A 24,691-nucleotide genomic window follows, 5' to 3' on the forward strand; every position below is an offset into this window, starting at 1 on the left:
ACACAGCACCACTCACATCATATGCAGCCTCTGCCCCAATGGGAGCCCACCGTGGGTAAAGCCAGTTCTTCTGGGCAGTCTCACAGGTATTTCGAAACAGATACTTCCTTTTGTTTTCATAGAGTTTCCTCAATAGGTTTCCACAGGAAAAGAGGGAAATCTGTATGAAAAACAGGAAGCAGTTCTCAGGAGTTCTCTGTAACACAGCACTAGGAGGAAGACTTAAAATAAATGCGGTTGTTTGAAGCGGTAGGTGATAGCAGTTGGGTTCTCTTACTGTAAACACAAATTTAACATCATAGGGCTGTACTAGAATTCAACAGCTCAGGTAGTTATAAAGGTGTATTGAACTCTCTATTTCAGTTGACAGTAGGTGACTAACGTTTAAACTTCTGCAGCCGGGCTTTTCCACCCTGTTTCCTCTTTCCACTTTGCTGCCCTGGGCAACTCTTCTGGAAAACTTCTCATCTGCTTCAGCCTTGGCTCAAATCCCAAATTTTCTAATGTTGATCCATTCCTCTTGCATCCAATATGAGACTTAATATTTTTCTTCACCCCTTGACATTCCACAGTACAGTTTCAAATCCTGAGGTTTATGTATTAGAAGGAGGGCAGGTTAGGATAAAATGTGACACGCAGAAAAACTTGTAATAAAAACCTTCTAGAAACTTCACTTTGAAGTTTTCTGACCCATCTTCAAACTCCCCTGAAGTTCCAAATGTCATGGAGAAGTTGTTCTAACTTATACTGTGAGCACTGAAAAGGGAGGAGGAAGTTTGGAACTCTCCAAGCAAGTAGAGCCGCACTAAGGAAGTGTTCCAGTTGATGCTGGCTGCATTAGGGAGCTTATTAGTCTGTGTAGTCGCAGGTAGGTGGAGGTGGCCTTTTAGAAAATGGGGATATAGCATGTGGGATGACAGGTTTTGAGGAAGAAACCCTTAAATTTGTAAATCCTTAAGAGGAAATTTGAGCTTAATTTTCCTGACACTACGTTTACTAAAGCCAAATGTCAGGAGTAAGTTGGATTTGGCTTTCACAGCATGTTGCTTGTATTTTGGTTAGGGATAATATAGTCTGTGCTCATTTCTAATACAGAAATGGGTAAAAAATGAAAGCAGAATGTGTTCCTGAGTTTTACTGCTAGGCTTTTAGGAATTAGCAACATTATCTTTCAAGAGAGATATGAAACAAAAGCTCAAAATCCTCACAACCCAAAAGCATCCAACCCCAAGCCCCTTTTAGCCATACTACGTGTCTGAATTTTGACAGCTATACTAGGTCCATCCTAGAATTACATGGAAACATCTTGGGCAGGGCATATTCTACTTGGTATAGTTTCCAGTAGAGTGAGTGTAAAAGGTTTCGTCTAGCTGAAATCGGAGCAGAAACAGGACTGCTACCCTGCAGTGTTTCTGGATGTCCTTCAGCCCAGTCCCACAATAAAGCCTGAGGGGTTTTCTTTGTTGCTTGAATTAAAACTGGTGAACAGCCTGGTGTTTGCCTGTGTACCTCAGTATCTAGGAATCTAGAGGTAGTATTTCATCTGAGATGACAGATGAAAAACCCTAATAATAGGTATTTGTAGTGTACATAGATGGTTTTATTTTCTTCTGTGGATACTTTAAACAACTAAGTGGGGAAAAAAGATCAATGTAGTCTGTTTGCAACACTGTTGTAGCATTAAGCTTGGAATTTATCAGTAGAGACCCATTTTCCCTCTGAAACATCAGTTGTGGTTCCAAAGTGATCTTTATTTAACTTATTATTAGAAGAGACTTGCAACAATCTCTCATTAGGTGAATATTTGCCACTCTGTTGTGTGCTGGCGTGTTGAGTAACAGAGAGACTCTATAATCCTGTAGTGATCAGGCTTGCAATAGCAGCTAAAGGGAGGATTTAATGTGCTCTGCCAGCATTTTTGATTGCAAATTCCTTGAAACAGTGCATGAGTACATTTAAACACCAGCTATCTGGAGGGTCTTTAAAACAAGATGCTCGCAGTAAGCAAAGCCAGCTGTGCGTTTATGTCTTTAAAGGATTAATGACAGCATCCCCTGAGCATGCAGAGGTCTGTTTTGCATTAGCAAAGGCTCACTGAACTGTATTCATCCTGCCCATACCTGGGGTATTTAGGATCAGCACCGCTTATTTTCAGGTCCCCATCCTTCTGGGAATAGAAATGATCTTAGTTTCAGAGTAAGGGCCCACTATTAATGCTTGAGAAGTGACAGGCTCCAGGTTTGATGATGGGTCTAAGCTGGTAAAAAACAACTGGTGCCTGAACTTCATTTTCTAGCAGAAGCATTTGTCTAAAACACCAGATCATTGCCAGATCTCTCGTTAAAACCCAGACACATCATTAGAAACAGACAGAATGGGTATTTCTGTTGCAGATCTATTTCAGCTAGCCCGTCATGCACAACTGCCTCGAGGTGTCTGTACTGGTGATGACGAAGTATCTTGTGGTGAGATTGCTGGCAGCTGCTTTAAAAATTGTTATTTAAATGCACTTTTGAGACTAATGAGAATTGAGGCTCCTGGGTCCGTAATGGTGTAGCAGAGCCATGATGGCATGATACGCGTTCCCAGTATTCCTTAAGACCGCTGTTTACTTCAGTTCTTAGGCCATGACGGATCAAAGGTTACTCCAGAGTGTCTCATTACTGCCCAGGAAAGGGCTAAGCAAAGTCTTGACCTATGGCAGAGATTCAGTGCCTGCCTTTATTTCACAGGAGTTCCTCATCTGCAGCCTTCTAGCAGGTCCAGGCACTGTGGTCCTGTGGAGGTGTTCCAGTTGCTCTCTTTTCCAGCTGGGACTGTGTGAGATTCTAGGAAATACCGTTTTCTGGCCATGTGCAATTTGCCATTGATAGTCTACTTGTATTCGGCTGGATGTATATTAGAAGTCCCTGCTGCAAATGACTTGTAGATGCAGGGCTGAGAGCCCGGCTATGAAATCAAAAGCTGTTTAATGGGTCTGCTGTGTACAGGATGCGCTGCTGATTGTGGCTAACCCCTGCTTACAGGTGGTGCCAACTGGAATATTGCTCACTGTATCTCACCTTCCCAGTACTTATCTGGTGACTCAGCAGAGCCATACCAACCACATTTGAACTTCTGGGGTCTGTTACTTCTTCACCTACCTGTATTTGTTATCAAAACCAGGAAGGTCAGTCCACAGTGACACCATTGCTCATGAAATAACGAGGCTGTGCCAGCACATCCCAGTCTGAGGGATGGTTCGTTATGAGGCTGAATGAGGAGCCAGTTAATGGGATTTTCAGTTGCTCCTGTAATAAGAATTGTAATCCAATTTCTGTCCTTCTTGAACAGAGATAAGCCCACATGTTGGAGCCTTATCATGTAGAACCCACATGTTCTACAATGGAAACTATATTGGCAGCTTGATTTAAGCTGTGCAGAGCCTCATTTGAGTACAATGGTGATGTTACATCACCATTCCATGTAATAACAACTTACAGAAAAACAAACAAAATGTAAGGCTTACAGGAATGTACTGATCTCCAAATGGATATGAGAAGATAAGAGCTTAGGAACAACCATGCCATGCTTAGAGTCTGATCTTGTCCAGTGCCCTGCCTCTGACAGGGAGCTACAGTGGATGCTTCAAAAGAGAAATGCAGGCACAGAGCCAGCCCAGAGCCATCTTTTCCCAGGTTCCAACAACCAGCATTCTGAAATTTCCACACACGGTTTGTGCATAGGGACTTGTGTGGGGCTTTAATGGCCATATAAAAGCTTATCCTTATAGACATGTAAAAGCTTATCTGAGTATTTAAACCATTTCACAGAACCATGTCATTGATTTTGGCAGTGTTATTCCTCCCCACTGCTGTTGATACTGTTGTGCTTAAATTTTCTGAGTGCCCTTTTCTCTCTCTGTGTGCTGAGGGGCCTGTTACTTGAAGGGACTCCCCAGCAGCAGACAACCAAGTGACAGCAATTCATGCTGAGTGGACAGATCACCTCTGCTTCGGTCGTATAACACAACCAGGCTGTGCTCATGTACAGTGCAAAGGTCTTGTGGAAGATTTAAGAAAGAAACCACATCTACTATTTCCAAGCTCTGCCTATTGCTGTGGACCCATTGCATTGGAAAGACCGCTTCTGAGCAGCCAAGGTTGTGTTTGCAGAATAGCGTTTTTCCAAGGGTGGGATCAGTGGACAGGTTTTGTGGGTTTCTATGAGGAAAATGTGATTTTTGCCCTATAGTTGCCGTGCTGCCCTGTTCAGTGCTGCTCTCGTGGTTGATTTGTGGTGTCACTGCAATACTACAGAAGAAAACGTGTAAGCTGAGAAATCTGAACACATTCGTGAGGTGGCAGCTTGAAAAATACTCACTTTCCTCTTCAAAACTCTTTATGATTTTGGGGTTTTGCTTGTTTGGTTTTAACTAATAAGCTTGATGATTGTACAGCCTCAAGCTGCTGTCTCCTATGGAACCACTTGGATCTATCTCCTCACTTCATGTGGCTGGTAGGGCTGGCACAGAGAGGTGGGATTTACTCCTCTTTTCTACTGTCAGTGGACTGCAAGTATCAGCAGGACTTGGGGATGATGAGCATCTCTCCAAACTGTACCTGGTATTTGCTCAGAGATTCTCTAACCCTCTATAGGAAATGCTGAAATCAAAGTAATATCATTTCCAAGGTACACAATTGACTTTTCTTCTGTAAGATGTATGAAACCAAAATAAACCCTTCCCAATGTCAAGTGTAAAACCAGTGCAGATCTCGACTGCCCTCAAGAAATCTCACCTGGTGCATGGGTTCATTTCCTGAGCAATGCCTCCTAAATCCAAATTTTGGTTATCTTAATTCAGTGCTTGTTCATTCCCTGTGGGGCCAGGGCTAATTGAAAAGTGCTACAGAGGTTTTAGCATCATCTAGACTATATAAGGTTTAGCAGAGCAGCATGCGCTGTTGTGTACTTATATATATGCCAGCAGAGCAACTATAGCAATGGGAAAGAAGTTCCCAAAGTTAAAAGCATAAAACTATCTATTAAGGGAAACCCTGTGGGGATTAGAACTGCAACTGTCACATCCTAAGAAATGGGCTCTTTTTAAACCTGAAATTTCCTGAAGGGAAAACTGCAATACAGTGCTTACAAACCTGGTGGGCTCTCCTTGCAGAGGTAGAATAGGGGACCTACAGTCCAAGTGTAAGTGTAACTCTCCCAGTTGCTTTTAAAGTTGTCTGTATTTGATATTCATGATGGAGTTCTCTAGAAGTTGCAGCATGCAGTCTTCTCCAAGCCATACACTGATGGAATAGATCTCAACTGAGATTTTCCTTAACAATCTAAAGAGGTAATTTCATCATGTCCCTGTATCACATATACATGAATTATTACAATGCTTGAAAGATGTCTATAGTACAGTTTGAGTGGTCATGGTGTATTTATTAATAAAAGCCAACTGTTATGGGAGCAGTAGTGCTATTGGAAATTAAATGCTTTATATTCCTAAGTTTGGGAATAATGCAAGTGTGCCAGATACTTATCTATTTCAGATAAGCTACGTAATCTTTGGGGTTTACAGAACAGCTATTGCAGTCTGATTCTCCTCCACTTGTACATTTTAAGGCTATTCTTACACCCTTATAAAGGGGTTTTTGATGGAAAAGAGGATGCCCATTTATATGTTTTAGAACCTTTTCATTCTTTTTTTTTATTTTTTATGGGGCTATAATGTTGTGTTTCATTAGACTATCTGGACTAGAAATAAGAAAAAATCCTTCTTTCCAGGGTTATAGAACACCATTTTCTCTCCTGACAGCCCCAGCTGAGTATGAGAAACGAAGCTAGCTATGCATTTATGGGCACAGGTACTTGCGTATGCATGGTGAGTGTGAGGTATCACACAGGCCTCTAAATCAATGAACAGAAACTTCAGCACTGCATATATATATGTGCACAACCTGGAGTGAAGTGAGAAATCACAGACCCATATGTCCATGGCAGACATCTGCCAACAGCATGGCGGCCAAAGGAATGCAAATGCTGAAGTCCGTATTTTATTGCTGATAAACATACCGGGTTGTGAAATGCTCTGCTTGTCCCCAACCTCAGCCTGTGTCAGTAACCACAGGGCCAACGCTCCTACAAATGATCTTTTCCAGTTATATAGGGCAGTTATTTGCTGTGCCAGTATGGCAGGAACTCTAAACCCAGCTTTTCAGGTTAAATTTTACTGTGGGCATGAATGGCTGGAATGAATCTTTGCAATATTGCCACGGCTGTCTCTTACACAAAAGCTGATGTCCACACTGAATAGTGTGTGCTGGTTTTCAGCTCAGCAGGGAACCTGTGGGATTTGAATGGAAACGAATCAAGTGATAGGAGACTGGACAATAAGCATCTGTCGAGCAAAGGCCAGCATGTGAAAGTGTGACATAAAGGCAGGGTTTGTCATACTAGATTTTGGACTCTCCAGCTATCTAATCCTGTGTCCTACATGTGATATCCCACAAGCACATGCTGATGAGGATTGCGCAACAAACACAGTGAGAGGTTGCAACACAGGAGAAACTTCTGTCTAAAGCTGAAAGTCAGAGTTTGGCTCTCACACTGAAACAGAGGGGTCAGGGACTTCCCAACATTCTAGCTGATATTTATCACTCTGAGAAATTATTCTTATCAGAGAAACAGTTAATACATTTCAAATCCTGCTCATCTCCAGTACCACTGATACTGTGTAGCAGCCATCTCTCATTTAGGTGCATAAAGAGTTAAACAGCATCTTCAAGCTTGTGGTTCACCTTAAAGGTAACTGTAGAACCCTTAAGTAATGTGGGTAGTAGCTGCCTACTTCTGTGGTTGCTGTAATCACCTTTTTAGATGGGGAATCTGATGTGAAGGAAAAGAATCAATGATTCTTCCAGAGCTATGCTCTTACATCTGAGCCAGGGCTCAACTCAGAGCATGGGTCCTCTTAGGTTGTAAGTGTGGGAGGTAAGCTTCAGTCTAACCTGGGATTCCTGCAGGTGAAGCCAAGGTGATGTTAGAGACACTCCTAAAATGGAGCTATATTTTATCATTTTCTCTATATTAAAAGTTCAAAGAGAATTCTTACACATACATGATAATGTATCTGCTTGCATCCTTCATCTTCCCCTGGCCTTTCACTGCAGTGTAGATTTGCCCCGGGGACCTGGGTAGAGCTGTCGTCTTCCTATTTAATACCTGCTAAGCTGCTGTTTGGGGTGTTGGGTTTTTGTGTGTTTAATTGCTATTTCAGTGCTTTTTCAATCCATGTCACCTTCCCTAAGCTCAGTCCTTGCAGGACTACTACAGCAGCTCTACTCACTGTGGAAGAACCACTCTTTCTGTCTGCTTTGAACCTGATTCCTGCTTTCACGTGGTGACTCTCAGTTCATGCACTGGAAGGGACTGAACAGCTCTTCCTTATTCATCTTGATCTCCAAGAAGATTTCATAGACATTTTTGGCATCTTTCCTCCGCTGTCTCTTTTCCACATCTGAAAGTGGCTAAAGAGTTTCCATGCCTTTTTTTGCACACTTATTGCCTTTTCTGTGCTTTTCCCAGTCTTGCTCTGTTTTAGGCAGAAGGATCATAATTTCATTTTCTGATACAGTTTTTCTATGAACAGGCAGAATTGTTCCGTGTATTGGTCTCTGTTCCTTGGGTTGGGCAGAGCCTTGGGTGACATGGTCTAGTGTAAGGCATCCCTGCCCATGCCAGGGGATAACTTGATGATCTTAAGGTCCTTTCCAACCCAAACCATTCTATGAAGTCTATAATATTACATTTGTTTTCCTCACTGCAACTCAGGAGCTGAATACATTCCTATGGATATAAAGCTCAAAGATGTAATTCCTGAGCAGTTATAATAAGCTCAGAGTCCATCACTGTATCTATTCCACTGAAGCCAGGACTGCTCTTCGGGGTTGTTTGGTGTTCTTCCCCCCATCAAGTGCATCTGTGTCATGAACACAGTGAGCATCTCCTGCTGCCATCCAGTCCCTCTGTATCCCAAGATCCTTCTGCAATTCCTCCCAGTTTATACTGGTTTTTAACATCTTGACTGAGTAATATTTATCTAAAAATCAACTGATAATCCTACTACTGTAGCTTTCCTTACCATGTGATAAAAGCATATTTCTCCAACTAAAATACAGACCAGAGAAGTTAAAATACAGACCATGTTTTCAGGCTCTGACCAAGGCAGACTACCAGGCACGGTTAGAAGAAGGATAAAACTGAAGTTCTGTATCCAGCTCCCCCTCCAGCAGTGGATATTCTGATCTGAATCCAAGCTTTGGGATTCAAATGCACTTCTGATTGAGACATGAATCTAATTACTGAGGTGAAACTTAATTGCTTTTAATTCCAGAGATTAATTGATGCTTACCTCTGAACTATGGTATAGTCTGCAGATATAGTCTCTTTTTAATGAGATAAGAGACACCTTGGTAGATCGTGGGGTTTAATGTATGACATGGTACCCTCTCTAAACACAAATAATCTTTGAAAAACATAAAGTCTTTAATGTGTATCATGCACTGAATACATTCACAGGGTATGCGTTTGTTTAAAAAGCCCTGTAAATTTAAGGATGCACAATCCAAGCCACATAAAATGTTCACCCCTCTTTTATAGCACTCACCTCTGACCTGGCACTTGGATTATATTCTGGGCCAAATCATGGTGTCATGGTTTCATCGATAAAGTGATGGAAAACAATCTAGCATTGCCATAAGCATGGCAAAGCAGCCCATGCTCCCTGGGATCTGGGAGGAGTTTGGGCTTTGAAAGGTTGCTTTCCTTTAAGTGTGGTTAAAACACAAATCAAACGTTCAAAAGCACTGCTTTGCTTAACTTCACCAGGAATCATTAACACCCAAAAGTGAAGTGGGGCCTCTGCCTGCTGATGCAGGGTAATTCATAAGCCTGGCTTTAAAACTAATGCAGTCTGGGTTTTCCTCCCGTGTTTCAGCAGCTCTCCCAGTTCCCCTTCACCTCGCCTGTTGTGAGCTCTTTTACTCTTCTGCCTCCAACGCAGAACTTAATTAAATCAGCCATTCTTGTTGCCAGCATTAAGCTTTATGTTGCACCACTACTCTGACCCTTTCTGAAGCCCCAGCGATGGTAGTTCAGATCTTTGTCACACTGGTGGTCCTACTAATCCTTTTCCCTTTGACCAAAGGTAAATGTCCCCGCATTACTGTTCGTTTTATGCATGCAGGGGCCTTCCAGCCTGTGTTTATGGATGCAGAAGGAAGGGGGTCTGCCTTCCCACCGCGGCTGTTCAAGCACCAGCCTCTGTCATAATGAAATCAAGGACACCAAGAGCTGAGTGTGTCTGCTGCCCTCGGATGGGCCCCCTTCGACTGCTCCCAGCAGCCTCCCGCTTTGTTTTGTGCAGGCTATGCAGCTCCATCACTCATTCTGACTGTCTGATTTAAGCTTCCGTTCCCTGGGTCAGAAGAAGGCTGGCGAGGGAGGAGGGATGAAAGAAGGTGCCCCTCTTGACAGCTCCTTTTTCACAGTAATGAGCAGAACTGCTCTTTCTTTCCCCACTCCTGTGCACTGGGGCCTTTGCTTGCTTTAGAGAGCCACATGAAGGAAGAAATAACCGGTTCAGCTCTGCCTTCCAGGGAGCGACCAGAGACACGGGAGGGCTCAGGGGTCTTTTGTGGGCTCTGCCTAGGCAGCGACTGCTTTGTCTGGGGAGCATTTTGTTTGTTCCCTCTCTGTAATGACAGGTAAATGCAGGCTGTTAAATGAAAGCTTAACTTGAGGCAGCAAAGCCTCAATTACTTCCTGGTGACTTCTGTACCAGGCATCATCATGCTCCTTCACAAACACAGCTCCATTCCTTTGGCTGCTCCTTGTCAGCCTGCCACAGGAAAGCTTGCTTCGTGTGGAAGGGGAACAAATAGTTGCAACCTTTCCAGCATTCATTACATTCTGTTCTAAAAAGAACACAATTTGATATAGAGGTGATTCGGATTGTAAGTAACCTGTCTCCTAACCAGAAGAAAAGACTTGTTTGGTGCAGACAGTGCTGCTTGCAGCAGCCGAGCCTTAACCTGGTAAGGCTGGAGAGCTGCAATTCAAGTATAAATGCCTGTCAGTACTTCACAACATGTGCTAAGCCTTCGGGATTGACAGCTTCTCTGATTTATATGAAGTTCAAGTCTAAACACCTCAAAACTCTCAGGATTTAAAATATTTAATCATGGTTATGTGATGTGAATTCAGAGCTTAGGTCATTCGTATACTGCAGAGTATTTAAAAATAAATAAAGTATTTAAAAAGCTGTAGATTTATTCACTTGTTGAAGTTTCTTATTTTTAAATGTATTTGAAGCATCATTTGGGAACTGTAAATCACACTGAACAAAAACCTTAAAGCAAAGCAAAGCCAGGGGAGGAGGGAACAACAGGAAAGGGAGAAAAGTAGCAAGTATAGGACTGACAGCACAAGAATAACCCAGTATGTAAATCTGCTGTATAGAGATGGATCAGAACTCCTCTGAAAGATGCCAGCCCCTGCCTCCAGGGGTCTGTCATTCAAAGTCAGTGCATTCACATGGGCATATCCTGCCAGGGGTGGCAATACTTCACACCCACTGTCCTTCTGACAGTACTAGCTGAGAGCACTCTTATTGATGCTGTTCTTGCTCTTTCTTCCTCTGCTAAAGGAGTTGTCCCTGCAGACTGTGGATAACACTATTGGGAATTAAGAAGAGCTATGTATGTTTGTTAATGGAAACACAGGTATCTGAGACTAAGGACCAGCTTCTCACCCAACTCTTGCTTAGAGCAGTTCAAATATTGTCTTTCTTTCTTTCCTTGTTTTTTTTTTGGGTTAAACTAGGAATATGAAGAAAAATGTTTTTCATCAAAGGAAACTGCCTCTTCAACGTAAAATGTAACATCTCATTTTGGTTTCTTCTTTTTTTTGTGTGTCTTAAAATGGTATTTTGAAATTCAGTTTAGCTACACTGATTTCATATCATTCAGGGAAGAAAAATCAGAACACTCCAGCAAGAAAGATCCAATTAAAAGACCACAGTTTTTCTGCTTTTCTTTGTGTTATAGTCCATGTGAAATCTTGCCTGAAGTAGCCTAAACATGCAGCTAGTTTGAACTGTTTCCAGCCTATATTTTTTGAGGATCAACTATTTGGCCAAAGTGCTTTGCCTGGGTCTGAATTAAATCAGAGAAGCCGATGTAGACAAGCGGTCCATCTGTTTGCCTCATTCATGCCAGATCTGTCCAGCCACCAAATTAAACCACTACAACCAACCCTCTGGCGTCTCTTTGTTCTGCAGTAGAGAGGATCTGTGCTTTCAGGGCTACGTCTTTGTTGGGCAGTGTAAACTCACCTGAGCTAAGCCCACAGTGGTGTTAGTGCTGTGCAGCTCAGAGCCATGGGCAGCCTGGGATGTGCTGCTGATGCAGTGATGCTGCCCTGGGCTCCAGAGCGGGCTCTCTGGAAGTCAACACAGTGATGCACCGCAACATACAGGGGTGTCCCAGTTATATCTGTACTGCTGGAAATCCCACCTTTGGATATTTGCTGACACAGAAATGGGGAGCAGAACTGACTGTCCTGCAGTTTTCATCAGCACCAGTTTTGCTTTGATTGCTCATGTTTGTCTTGTGTGATTTTCTGCTAAGCAGAGTGCTACTTGGTCCTGGAGCTGGTGCTTCAGGAGTGTGAAACTGCTAAACCCAGAGCTCAGCTTATACCTGACAGTGTTCTGCTTTAAATCTGGCTGACCTCATCATATGTAGTTCCAGATACTTCTATGTTATGTGAACTAATGCCAAGGATGTGCAATGGGGTCAAGTACAGAGAATAAAAGCAGAGCAGATGTGCTGCGAATATCAGGTTTTTCAGTGTTGTGATTAATGTACATCACGAGCCTTCCCTGAAACATTCTGCTGTGAAAAGAGGCTCTTCACAATGCAAAGCCCAGGGACTGATTTTTTTCTGTAGTGTTATTGAGAGGTTTGGGGTCATCCCACTGCAATCTGATTCCTCACACTTGGCACCTCTTTCCCTGACAGGGATGATGTGTGATGTGATAGCGATTAGCACTTGAAGTTAAGGCACCCTTCAGAGAGCATGGGTTTGTCCACGAACAAGGAGGAGCTGCAACATGCAGTGAATCACAGCCTCTGGGTCTTATTTTCATCATTCTGCTTATTTTCATTATAGTTTCTTATTTCCATCATCCTGCCAAGCAGCAGATGAGATGCTGAAACAGCTGAAAACATGTACCGGAGGATGAAGGGAAGGGAACAGCGCAGTGACCATGGCCAGTGATTCAATTGGAATTCTGACTGGGGTGTGAAAGTGGGAAAACAGAACAAACTCCAGCAAATATTTGCAGAAGTGCTAAATAACTGTCTCATGTCACTGCAAATACAGACATTGCCTGTATTGTGTTTCCTAGCAGCAGTGACATTTACAGCTCATCCCCCAACCTGCTCAGAGGCCAGGCAGTGTTAACAGACGGACCCTCTACCTCTGTGGAAACATTCCTGGCAGTGTCCTATGTAACTGAAGGTATTTGGGATCTTTTGATCCTCCCTGTGCTGCTCTAAGGATGGGTTTAAGGATGTGGCTTGGCTGTGGACTTGAACTATGGCAAGGTCCCAGTGGAGTCATGGAATCAGTTAATTCTACTTTCTAGATGGTTTTGCCAGTCTCCAGATAATTCAGTATCTATATTACATAGAGGAGCTTTGTGAGAATTTCAGTGAAAGATGGAGTAGAATGGTTGGCTCTGAATCTATTAAAAGGCTAGCTTGATTTCCTTCTCTTGGAGGGCTAACTCAGATAGACAACTGGTTGGAGAAAGCTGCTGAAACAAAACATACTTCTTGCAAAACAAAGGGCAGGTTTGACTGGACTGCTCCCTCTTACATTCCAGGTTTCATGATTCCATGAGGTTTTGTGGTGCATAAATGAAAAAGGCTTTTTATTGAGGTTAATTTTTTTTTGTTATATAACATACATATTTGTATAGAACGTAGATTTCTCTTGAACTCTTTTAGGGTGGCTTCACTCGTCACATCACTGTCAGTTTTGGGGTTCATTCAAGAGAGAAAGCTTCCTCCTCTGCAGGTCAGTAATCCTTCCATATCCTGAGAGCAGGCTGCTTCAGCAGAACAAATCAGTTTGATCTGTTTGCAAACTGGGTTGTCAGCATCTTACAAATGACCTGATGCATTTTGTGTCCTGAAGGAAAGTGAGGTGAGGAGCAAAGAGTAAATAGCCACTTCATACTGCTGTGGTAGAACCCCTCATCTTCGTGGAGGAATTTTCACTTTTTAGGAAGAACAAATAAACCTCTTCCCTTTTTATTTCTCCAGCAGACTAAAAAGCCTAAAAGAAACCAGTGCCAGAGTGTAGAGGATCAGCAGTGCTTGCTTTTCAGAGTGACTCCTGTGAGTTGACAGCAAACCTGACGCGCATTAAAGCCCACTTAAGATAGGGTTGCTTGATTTGTTTTAATTTTATCTCTGGAGGGGCTCAGTGGGGCTGTTGAGTACTTTATATGGATTGTGTCTGTAAGTATGTGAGGGAAGCATTTGTCAGTCCTCTGGGCCCCTCAGGATCTCGTGCCTGGTGTTTTTACTTCAGGTTTTTGGCAAGATCTTCAACATCCAGGGAGGTAAATGCAGAAGCCCCACGTTTAAGCCCCAACTTACACTTTGAGGTCCTGTGTTATTACTTTGTCTTCCAAAACTGACCTGAACAAGAAGTATTTCTTTAAAATACCACAGTCTCTTCAAAGCATCTGTTAGGGAAGTTTGGCAAATTCCAGTCAGGAAAAGATTTATTGCCCAGTTGTGTTCCCATTACCCCCAGAAGTGAGGGATTTCTGCTAATGAGTTCAGCAGGGCTGACCACACGAGTGCATGAGCAGAGAGCAGCACAGTAGGACCTGTGGGGTGGGGAAAACTGGAGTGCTCCAGCAAGGATCCTTCCCTGCAGGTCTCTTTGGCACAGAGGTGGCCACAGACTTGTCAGGTTTGCTTAAGGAAGAGCCGAGAGGCCAAAAGAAGGACATGCAGCAGTCCTCCTGGCTCCCCATGAGCTGCAACACTAGGGGACAGATGAGTTTTTCCAGACAATAAATAATTGTTCTTTCTATGCAGCTCTCCCCTATACTGATGTTAGCTGGCTTCTAGGGCAAGGGAGCTGCACAGATCCCAGTCTTGTCAAGCTGGTAATTCCATTTCCAGAATAGCCCCAGTGCATTGAGTTTGCTGTGTTTGTATCTGCATGCAGTGGGGTCTGAAGTGTTGGGATCAGTCAGCTGGATAATACCGAGGTTAAGGCAGTTCTAAGCTCAAACTGAGCACAACGGCAGGACATGGCAGTGATGTCCACCAGGCAGAAGGTTCCTAGGAAGCCTTTAGGGCAGACAGTAGCATACTGCTAATACCGGATATTGAAAGGTGCTGTACAGGAACTCGCCCAAGTAATCCAGAGGGTTCAAGTGAGAGCTATTTATGAGCTAGGACCATTTCTGTTCAATTTTAGTCCTTGCAATGACAGCAAGGAAGTGCCTTTGTTGTGGGAGGCATTGCTTTCAAAGGGGCTTGGGGAGCCCAGTCTTACAAAATGGTTTGAAAGGGGCAGGGGAACAGGATTTGTCTGTATTTTAAAGTTATCTTTTTGTATGAAATTGATCTTTCATTTTTGCTGATATGAGACAAGCTGGGAAATACGCTGCATCACCTAGAAAGTCTGGGCATGAGGCAGCTTGACAGAGCAGGCAGGTGAAGGAGGGAGGCACATGGCCGTCAGTCGGGGGGGGGGGGGGGGGGGGGTGGTCCACCAAGCTGCTGGGTGCGTTTCCAGGCACTGGTTTAAGGGAGAGAAGCTGCAGCAACACTGAGTGCACATCTCCTGGGGAAAACATAACCTCCCTGGGACAGGAGGGGTCAGCATGATTCAAATTATGCACAGAAGGGCAGGAGGGGGCAGCTTCAAAAGGCAGCGGCGTGTGTCAGGGTCTGCGTCCGAGATGACAAAACTTAACTCCTTTGGCTCGGACTATCTGTTGGTTACTTGCAGCACACGTTCATCGCTCTGTCCCCAGGAAGGTCTGTGCGATGGAGCTGCTAAGTGGCTGCTCCAGCAGGTTCAACACTGGGAGCCTCTGCAGAGCTGCGGGAGGAAGCCTGGGCCGTGGTGACAGCACATCCACCGCAGGGAACAGGCGGTGTCTGCGTGGGTGGCAGCGCTATTGTGCTCGCAGGGATTTACTCCCAACACACAAATAAAGCAAGGCAGAAGAAAAGGAGGATTTAGTGAGAATCCAGGGAAAGTCTCCCAAGAATAAACACTGTAACTAAGAGCCCAGCACTGCAAAAGGCCAGGGAGATGCCTACATTTGCAACACCAGAATTGGCACGCAAGCTTCCTTGTGGATAAATGAACTTGGATTAATTCAAATGGATTTGAGTAAAGGTTTTGCTATTATTATGGGAAGCAAGCATGATTAACATTAAAAAGAACTGAGACGACTCTTGCATTTGAAATAAAAGTAACCCTTACTTAGAAAGACATACTATACATTTTCTCCAGTGTCGAGTTAATGTATTTAAATTGCACAGTTCTCTTTACCATATATAACAATGCCTTCCATTATCCCTTTCTGTGAAATCAAGATGTTCCTTTAAAGTGTTTCAAATGAGTAGTAATCTGATTTATTTGCTCAGCTTATGATTCTTCTGTGGCTAGAGACACACCAGTAGTCTAAAGTTCGTTTGATGGGAACGTATTCACCTGCTGCTGCTAGTATCCTGAAAACCTTAAAAGCTCTATGCTTTTCTGGCAATACTTCTCTGCAGTATGTAACACTTTACAGTCTTAAGTAGAAGAAAATACAAGCAGAATTAGAAAATAAAATGACATCAGTCCATCTGGAACAATGTGCTTCAGTGCTCTTACAGATGAGGCTCTGCAAAGTACTTTTACTTGGGTGAGCTCAGTTCCCTGCCTGTCACCACTGGGACTGACCCTGCCTGGCCTTGCTCATGTCCAGGGATGTGCTTATGGTCTGTTGTTCTATCCAGTCCCTCGTGCAGTCCAGCACATAAACACCCCCAGTCTGCATGCGAATTCTGAAATACACTGTCAAGATGTACTTCACCTCACAACCAGTTGGTATTGATGACAGTAGTCAAGCAGAAAGTTGTCCAGATGTCCTTTATTTAACTTCTAATTCTTAAATAGAAGAACAGCTCTAGAACACCTATGTGTAAACCATGCACCATCATTCAGCTTGGAAATAACCTCCTACATGTACCTTCTTTTGTGGAGCAGTGTTTCTTTCCTAGGGCTTTTCTCTCTTCATTAACAGAGCCGACTCTGCACCAGTTAGGAATATTTCCATATTCCTCTCCTGCTCTTAGATAATTGATCTGGATCTTTCTGGTTCATCTTGTTCTATTTTACAGGGTAAATGATAATCTGATAAATTACTGAAAAGATCAGGACACTGGCTCCTAGAAGAAAAGACAAATTGAGCTACTTCTGATACAAGACAACCTAAAGCATAAAGATTAAAGCACTGGTGATTTTAGGAAAGAAAGATAGAAATGGAGGAACTTATGCTCAAGAGCTCCATGTTTATAAGAGAATATGGGGGGATGAAATAAGCCTCCCTGCATTCCCTGCACAAAGGATTCCCCTCATTAACACATATAAATGCTGATGGATAATTAAGTAATTTGGGAGACAGACCATGCATATGGGAAACAGTTATGGTATTTTATGACCTCTTCCACTGACCTATGTAATTACTGTGCTGCTGGCTAACACAGTAACATAAATCCTCTGTGAACATCTCTTTTATGAAGTCTATTTCAATTCTGAATGACCTTTTTATTTGTTAAACTGGGATCCAAAAAAGATTGTTAAATTCTGTTCTTCCCACCAGTTTTATTAAGGAGAAAATCCATAACCGATTTCTAAGCCTCCTACAGTGCAGTATAGGAGATGGAGCCAACTTATATACAGCAAGAACAATTCATGTCAAACCAATCTAATTTCCTTTTCTGACATGGAAGATGGCTGAACGGATCAAAAGAAACAGTAGATGTGACGTTTTTATTGTGGTAACATTTTCAGATGTGGCATTCTTATAAACAATACTTACAGGACTATATTAGAATATATGGATGGTGTCACCTTGGGCTGGAGCAAAACTTCCTGGGAAAAGGGGAGTTTAGGGAATAGCTGTTAATGATTTGCTCTGGGATAAAGAGAGTGGATCAAGTGGAGGTCACCAGAATCTGCCCTGGGGCCTAGCCAGTGTGTTCATGTAGGCTTCCAATGTTTGAAAGAGAAATGGGAACTGACCCCAAGCAATTTGGAGGCTTGTCCCAGTATCATCCTGAGAAACTGGAAGCGTAATCCGAAACCAGAAAAGCTGAGATTCAGAAATAACAAATGAGAAGTCCTATACCTGGGAGAAGGAAATCAAGCGCACAAGTGCAAAACAAGAAGCCTCTGGGCAACACTGCATTTAAAAATGGGACTTGTATAACTTCCTAAACACTTCCATACACTGACACTGTGAATCACACATTTTATATAATATCCATGACAAACATTCAATTTCTCACAAAGTCTTTCTCCTCTGAAATGACTACAACTCATGATAACTCATGCTTTTCAATAAGGAATTTCTCAACATTTACCATTGAAGCGTCTGAGCTGACTCATTAAACAGGGATTGAAAAATGAAAGATAGTACAAACTTCTAATGGTGGAGTAAGGGGACAAACCCCTGACCCCTGCACCCAGTGCGGAAGGACAGGATGTGCCCTGAAAACAAGAAGCGTCTAGAAACTATTAGGTCAGGTAGGTTAGCTGGGAATTGACAATGTGATAGGGACATTTCAAACCCAGAGACAGGAACCAGGGTACCCTGACAGAGTTCATGGTGAAGTCACACAAATTTCAGTTAGCAAAACGTACCACAGATGGTGATAGCAACATTTGGCATTAAATTTGCAAGAATCTGAGTCCGTGGGCAGAGAAGGCAATTGTAATTAGGTACCCCAAGTTAGGAAAACATTTCATCACTTGCAGGCACTTGAACACTTTCCTGAATAGATGGAAACTGTGTTGTTTCTTGAGCTAGGGGGTATAATTTAAGATCACTGTTGTGATTCCAGGTTGAAATGATAGCAAGCTGGCATAAGATGAAAGTCTAGACACGGATTTAGATGCATAAAGAGCTTTGAAAGCCCAAACCTAAAAGAAGAAATAATTTTCTTTATAAGTATGAAAGTATAGATAGGAATATGAAAGTATAGATAGGAACAGTATATAAAGCTCACAGACCGCTCTCATTCTTGAATGTGATCCTCTCTGGAAGAAACCAGACTTTAGCTGGAGTAAAACAGTGGCATACCAAGCCAGTTAAGGTCAATTCTCAGGAGCCATTCCTGCAGTCTTAAATGCTTTCTGCAGTATACTCAAGTGCCTATCCCCTTCTCTCCACTGCTACCTTGCAGCATTAGTTCTTTTGCCAAACTTACATCCTGCTTACCTGCTCACAAATGTTTTGTGGTAACTGGAGATGGAGCAGAACACTGGAGTATTAACTTCAATGCATTCTGACTTAACATCACAAGTAATACATGTGCCAACTGACGGTCTGGGGAGTCAGTGGGATACAGCAACTGTCCCTCCATCCCTACGCTCTGGCCAACACAACATGCACTCCTACCACCTCACCCGAACAATGCTCATGGGTTTTGGGCTTCTGTACAACTGGAGAAGATGATTCCCTATGAACAGAAGGAGTTTCTGCCATCTGTAGCGTAAGTGTAGGCAAGTGAGAGGGACAAGCTACAATGCCAATGGCTGCCTAAGGTACAGATAGCCATGCAAGTGTCCAGCTCTTCCATCACAGAGCTCAACTCACTGCTGAACTGTTTTCTGCCAGTTTGGGCATCTCTGTGCCACACTTACAGAATTATGATATTCCACATGCTGTGGAACTGTGGAATATGACCCCAGCCATGCAAGTCACAATCATCATTAAGCAGCTCTGCTGTTAAACAAACATGTTTAAGCCCTGAGCTATAACCCATGGACAGGGAGACAGCAGGGGTTTGTGGCTAACACAGAACCAAGACCCATTGAAGGGTCTTGCACATAGAAGCTGGCCTGGTCCTGTGCTAAATGTGCTGCAGGGCTAAAAAAGGGGAGTAGTTTCCAAATGGTCATTCCACTGCTATTCCTGAGCTTTACATCCACTTTAAATTAGCATGCATTTTTAAAACCAACAGTATGGAAGAAGATACTCCTACAAAGAACATATAATGTACATTTTGCACTATCTGTTTTGATGCTCTGCAAGGTCCAGCTGGCATTTCTTATTGCCGTTAACTAGTTCAGCTCTACCTGTTCAAAGCTAGTGTTTTTATCCTTCATCATTCTTTGGAAAAGCAATTCTGCAGGACAAGAACTCATCTTAAGCCTTTGGTGCTCATCCTAGGGAGAACTTGAGAGACCAGACAAGTAGTGCGATCTCTCTCAGTACTGATAGCTGTATCATTCACCCAGATACCTCTGTAAATGACAGTCCTCTTGGATATTATGTGCCCTCGTGGTGTTTCTAAAATCCTACAGATGTTTAAATGAAGGCTTTTATCTCCTGCAATCACAAGTATTAACATACACAACACGGACACAAAGACACTGGATAAAGTGGTTATTTTTAGCGCTTCCTCACATCATAAAGCAGTACAATAGCCATGATGCTACAAATAACTCACTATGAACTCTTCTCAGAAGCAAACAGAGGAAGTATAAGTTTAGGAAGAGACAAGGAGATCAGAGTAGACAATGTATTAAAATACTAGGTTTAGTACAGTAAGCAAAAAATGCATCACTATTAGCTTTACTTTGGGTCAGTAAAGGTATAACCAAGATTTTATTCCATGGGTCAATTTGAAACTTGGGCAGAAATGCCTGGCACTTGCTAACCATCAGTGAGTCCAAGTCTGGTTTGAGATACAATTCTACAAAAGCAGTGAACTCTCAAATTTGTAAGCAACTTCCTGACTTTTGGAAGGACATTTATTTATACTATCACAAAAGTGGGGATAGTTGGATGATGAATTTTTCACTTGAGACTCCTGTTTTATGATTGTGTGGTTTCAGGAAAGTGTTTTAGCTTTTCCCTTGTGGAATATGACATGTTCTGTTGGTGAAAAAGCAATAAAGCCGCAGCAGAGTTTAACACTGCTGGGCACAAGCTGGCCTTATGGGTTTTCCTCCACTTTGTAGGACAAATTGAAGAGATTTAGTAAGAAGTAGAGGGTCAACCACCCAATTACAGCTGGCTTCGTACGTGTGCCCCAACTGGCGGGGAATGACTGGGCTGCTTAGGTAAGGTGAGAAAATAAGTGCATGCAAATGGTTTCTGAAGGGCTGTCAGCAGTTTCTTCAGAGGCTTTCATGAAGCATTACTACATTGAGTCCTGCTGCTGTGTGTCTGAGGAGTAACTTCACCTCTCTGTAGATCAGCACCCTTATTTTGATCTACCTTCGCTAGAATAGCCCAACTCTGTTATGGATCTCTACCAAGAAAAGTAGCTCCTAATTCCTCTCTGGCTCCATTTTACATGTATTTGGCAACATTTAATAAGCTACAACTGGTGATTTTCATGGTAACTTTGTTCCAGTACTGCGATTTTATAGGCATTTTTTGAGGGACTCAGCCTTACCTGTAGTGCTGCAGTTCTGATTCCAGCTGCTGGATGTATACTTGCAGATGTGGCACTTCATTGGCTTTCACTTCCAGCTCCTTCACTTTGCCAAGACTGTTAAGGACAGCGTGTCTCGCCTCTTCCACCTTCTTCCTCATTTCTGCTTGTTCCCTCTTCAGGTTACGGTTGCAGTCCTCCAGATTGACCAGAGCTTCCTGAGAGCTCTTCAGCTCTCTTTCCAGCTCCTGATTGAACCTAATTGCTTCTTCTATCTGCCCGTCCCTGGAGCTCCGTATGAGTTCCACTTCTTTCAGTACGCTTTGAAGGCACTTGGTCTGTGAGTGGTTCTGTGTTAACGGCCTCTTGCACCCTACAAAACAGGTCCCCCCTTCCTTATGGTTAGCGTGGCTCTTCCGCAGTCCTACCTGTAATAACAGGAGCAGAAAGCAGGGGGAAATTAATGTGTTCTAAAGCATCATATTAATCAAGACTGAAGATGGCTGGATTGTGTTTTGTTGTTTGCTTTGGTTTTTCTTTAATGGCAAAGAGTTGGTCAGCAACTGATGAGCTACTTTGTGAAATACAGAGACAAGGAAACAGTCTCTGGACAGTAGTTTTTAAATACGTGTCTATAAATTCCACTTTAAACTCCTAAAGTGAAAAATGAGGTTATTGCACATGTTTCTGTATAGCTTTAATGCCATTACTGTAGTCTGACCTCAAAAGGCAAGTAGTACTGTGCAAAAAGTACTTCCCCTTATGATTCTGAAGTTGTGTTGAGTAGAGCTGAGCACAGAGCAGCTCGTGGTGGCCTCAAGCTCTCATCTTTGTCCTTCTCATTCATTCTGGGTTCTTTGGTGACTTTGTGTTCACTTCTGCTCTCCTTTCACTTTTCACATGAAAGGGGTAAACTGGCCTTCACCTGCTGTGCTGGGCATTGTGGAGAGGGACAGCAGCTAATGCAAACGGCACAGAGCTCTGTGTGGGTTGTGATGGTATGAAATCCACCCTGATCCCAACCATGGCTATGCTACGTCATGCCAGAGTAATTCAACTGCTATTAAGTACGTATATGTTTGCGTTTCACTATGTATGTATTTCACTTCAGCTGATACAACAGAGACAGAGACCAGCACCACTATGAGTGGGGATCTGCAGAGGAGCCAGACTGTTCATCAGGCCATGTGCAGAGCTGGCTCCAGCTCTGAGCTCCCATGACCATGCTCTGAAGAAAACACACCCCCATATTTCTGAGGCAAAGCTCTGGGGTGCTTGTGAATGAGCTATTGCATGTGCTTGTGCAGGTTAAGAATCCAGAAGTTCCTTCTTAGTCAGGGAAAAAGCCCACAGCGGTGCATAACTGGTGTATAAGTGACTGCATGTGCAATAGGAAAAGCAGCATTATAGAACTAGGTATGTTAAACTGAGGTCTGCAATTTTAGCAGGGTGGTTCTCAGCACATCCCTTAAATTTAAGGATATACATATAGATATTTATACCTATATTTAGGCCAGGTTGGACACAGGGGCTTGAAGCAACCTGCTCTAGTGGAAGATGTCCCTGCCCGTGGCAGGGGGTTGGAACTGGATGAGCTTTAAGGTCCCTTCCAACACAAACCAGTCTGGGACTGCGTTGTTTAAGGGATGTACACACACCGCTGGTGAAATCACAGCGATCTCCTTGAAGTCTCTCTGTAACCAAACTTTGCTAAGAAGTTAACGCCGAGGATGAGAGGGCCACCTCGGGCTGTGCCGTACCCCTCTTACAGCCGACCCATGCTGCGGGCGCAGCACCTCACCCAGCTGCAGCCGGGGCTCACCGCTGCTCACCTGCAGGGCCAGGCACCGAGCGTCGCTGCTCTGCAGGGCGGCCCGCATGTCCTCCACCAGCTCCCGCAGGCTCCCGTTCTCCTCCTCCAGCTTGGCGATGCGGTCCTCGGCCTGCTCCAGCGCCACGATCTCCTCGTAGCACTCCCGCGAGCAGGGCCCCGCGGGCCGCCGCTCCTCCGCCTCCCCGCCGCCGGGCCGGGCCGGTGCTGCGGGCCCGGGCGGCTCCCTGAGGCGGCGGCGGCGGCGGGGGCTGCGCAGCCGGATCTGGGTCTCGATGTGCTCGCTCTCCCGGCCCAGCGGCAGGCGCGGCACGGCGCGGCGCGGGCCGCCCGCCTTGGTGCTGAAGTAGCCGCAGAGGCGGGCGTGGAACTGGCGGAAGGTGAGCTCGGCGGACAGGCCCTCCCACAGCCCCGCGCACTCCTCGGGGTCGGCCGCCGCCTCCGCCGCCTCCTCCAGCCCCAGCACCTGGCACAGCGTCCGGAAGTCCTCTCCGGGGATGCGGCCGGCCCCGGCGCAGTCCAGGTGGTGGAAGATCTCCTGCAGGTACTGGTCCAGCCCGGTGGCCAGCACCACGATCTCGTTCTCCACGCCGCGGTCCAGCCCGTAGTGGTAGGCCAGGGCGCTCACCAGCCACTGCGTGCGCCGCGCCGGCCGCCCGTAAGGGTCCCAGCCCTCGGGCGGCTCCATCGCGCCCCGCCGGACGCGCCGAGCCGAGCCGCTCCGCCGCCACCTCCCGCAGGGCCGGGGAACCCCGCCCCGCTGCTCGGCCCCGGGGCGGGCCGGGCCGGGCCGTGTCCCGGGCACGGAGCTCAGGGGCTGCCGCCGCCGCCCCGGCAGAGGGGTCTCGTCCCGCCCGCCGCTTCCCGAGGCGGAGCTTTGGGCTGCCCCTGCGGAGGGGCCGCTGTCGGCGGCGGGGGCTGCCGGCCCTGCGGGGCTCAGCGGGGGCGGCGGGCAGGTGCCAGCTCTGCTTTGTCTGCCAGGAAGGGGGCTTCAGGCAGTCCAAGTCCGCTTCAGACTTCTTTATTTGTGGCTCCTTTTTAACGAGAGCAAACCGGCAGTATCGGTTTGCCGGGCAACGCTGTGAGCGAGTGAGTGGTCCTGCTAAGTTAATGAAGCTGAGGGGCTTAAGAGTGGATCATCTTTCTGTTCACTCAGGCTTTCCACCCCGTGGATGTGGTGTCTTTGCGGTTCTGGTGTGCATTTGTTGTCTGTGATACACTGAATATGTGTGAAACTGGCTCAAATGGCGGAGCTTCCCAAAGCCATGATTTTCATAGAATCATAGAATAGTTAGGGTTGGAAAGGACCTTAAGATCATCCAGTTCCAACCCCCCTGCCATGGGCAGGGACACCTCACACTAAGCCATATCACCCAAAGCTCTGTCCAACCTGGCCTTGAACACTGCCAGGGATGGAGCATTCACAACCTCCCTGGGCAACCCATTCCAGTGCCTCACCACCCTTACAGTAAAGAACTTCCTCCTTATATCCAATCTAAACTTCCCCTGTTTAAGTTTGAACCCATTACCCCTTATCCTTACAGTCCCTAATGAAGAGTCTCTCCCCAGCATCCCTATAGCCCCCCTTCAGATACTGGAAGGCTGCTATGAGGTCTCCACGCAGCCTTCTCTTCTCCAGGCTGAACAGCCCCAACTTTCTCAGCCTGTCTTCATACAGGAGGTGCTCCAGTCCCTGATCATCTTTGTGGCCCTTCTCTGGACTTGTTCCAACAGTTCCATGTCCTTTTTATGTTGAGGACACCAGAACTGCACACAATGCTCCAGGTGAGGTCTCACAAGAGCGGAGTAGAGGGGCAGGATCACCTCCTTCGACCTGCTGGTAACGCTCCTTTTGTCACTATTTGGCCATGCAGGTGGACCTGCACTCTTGAGTGCAGCTGCAGCGAAGGAGTGAGCCACAGGAGCAGGGCTCCTTCTATGGCAGGGATGCACCAAGAACCAGAGGTGACCATGGCACCAGCTGTGCACAGGGTCTGAACAGGGTGTTAACACCCCCAGACATGGGACGGTGGTGAACCAGGTCTGGAGTCCACCCACGAAGACCCATTAAGAGCAGCAGCAGATAGGGAGAGAAGCAGGGCTGGTGGGAAGA

The 24,691-nt window shown here is 45.0% G+C and overlaps 2 protein-coding genes across 7 annotated transcripts in view; one reads left to right on the plus strand and one right to left on the minus strand.

Moving 5' to 3' along the window:
* EFCC1 (EF-hand and coiled-coil domain containing 1) overlaps nucleotides 1–23,267 on the minus strand; it is a 51,768-nt gene extending 28,501 nt beyond the window's left edge. For all 4 annotated transcript variants that reach the window (XM_061472987.1, XM_061472989.1, XM_061472988.1 and 1 more), the window contains exons 1-2: nucleotides 22,580–23,267; nucleotides 20,769–21,175 (exon numbers count right to left, since the gene is read on the minus strand). In XM_061472987.1, the coding sequence (XP_061328971.1) occupies nucleotides 20,769–21,175; nucleotides 22,580–23,266 (1,094 nt within the window). In that variant the 5' untranslated portion in view covers nucleotide 23,267. The remainder of the gene's footprint in view (nucleotides 1–20,768; nucleotides 21,176–22,579) is intronic.
* CFAP92 (cilia and flagella associated protein 92 (putative)) overlaps nucleotides 23,028–24,691 on the plus strand; it is a 33,423-nt gene continuing 31,759 nt past the window's right edge. For all 3 annotated transcript variants that reach the window (XM_061472982.1, XM_061472983.1, XM_061472984.1), the window contains exon 1: nucleotides 23,028–23,128. The gene's annotated coding sequence lies outside the window, so the exon portion shown is untranslated. The remainder of the gene's footprint in view (nucleotides 23,129–24,691) is intronic.

Source organism: Pezoporus flaviventris, unplaced genomic scaffold (genome assembly GCF_033815535.1).
Source record: "Pezoporus flaviventris isolate CSIRO_AGI_PZ_B2104156 unplaced genomic scaffold, CSIRO_AGI_Pfla_v1 ptg000073l, whole genome shotgun sequence".
NCBI classification, from domain to species: Eukaryota; Metazoa; Chordata; class Aves; order Psittaciformes; family Psittacidae; genus Pezoporus; species Pezoporus flaviventris.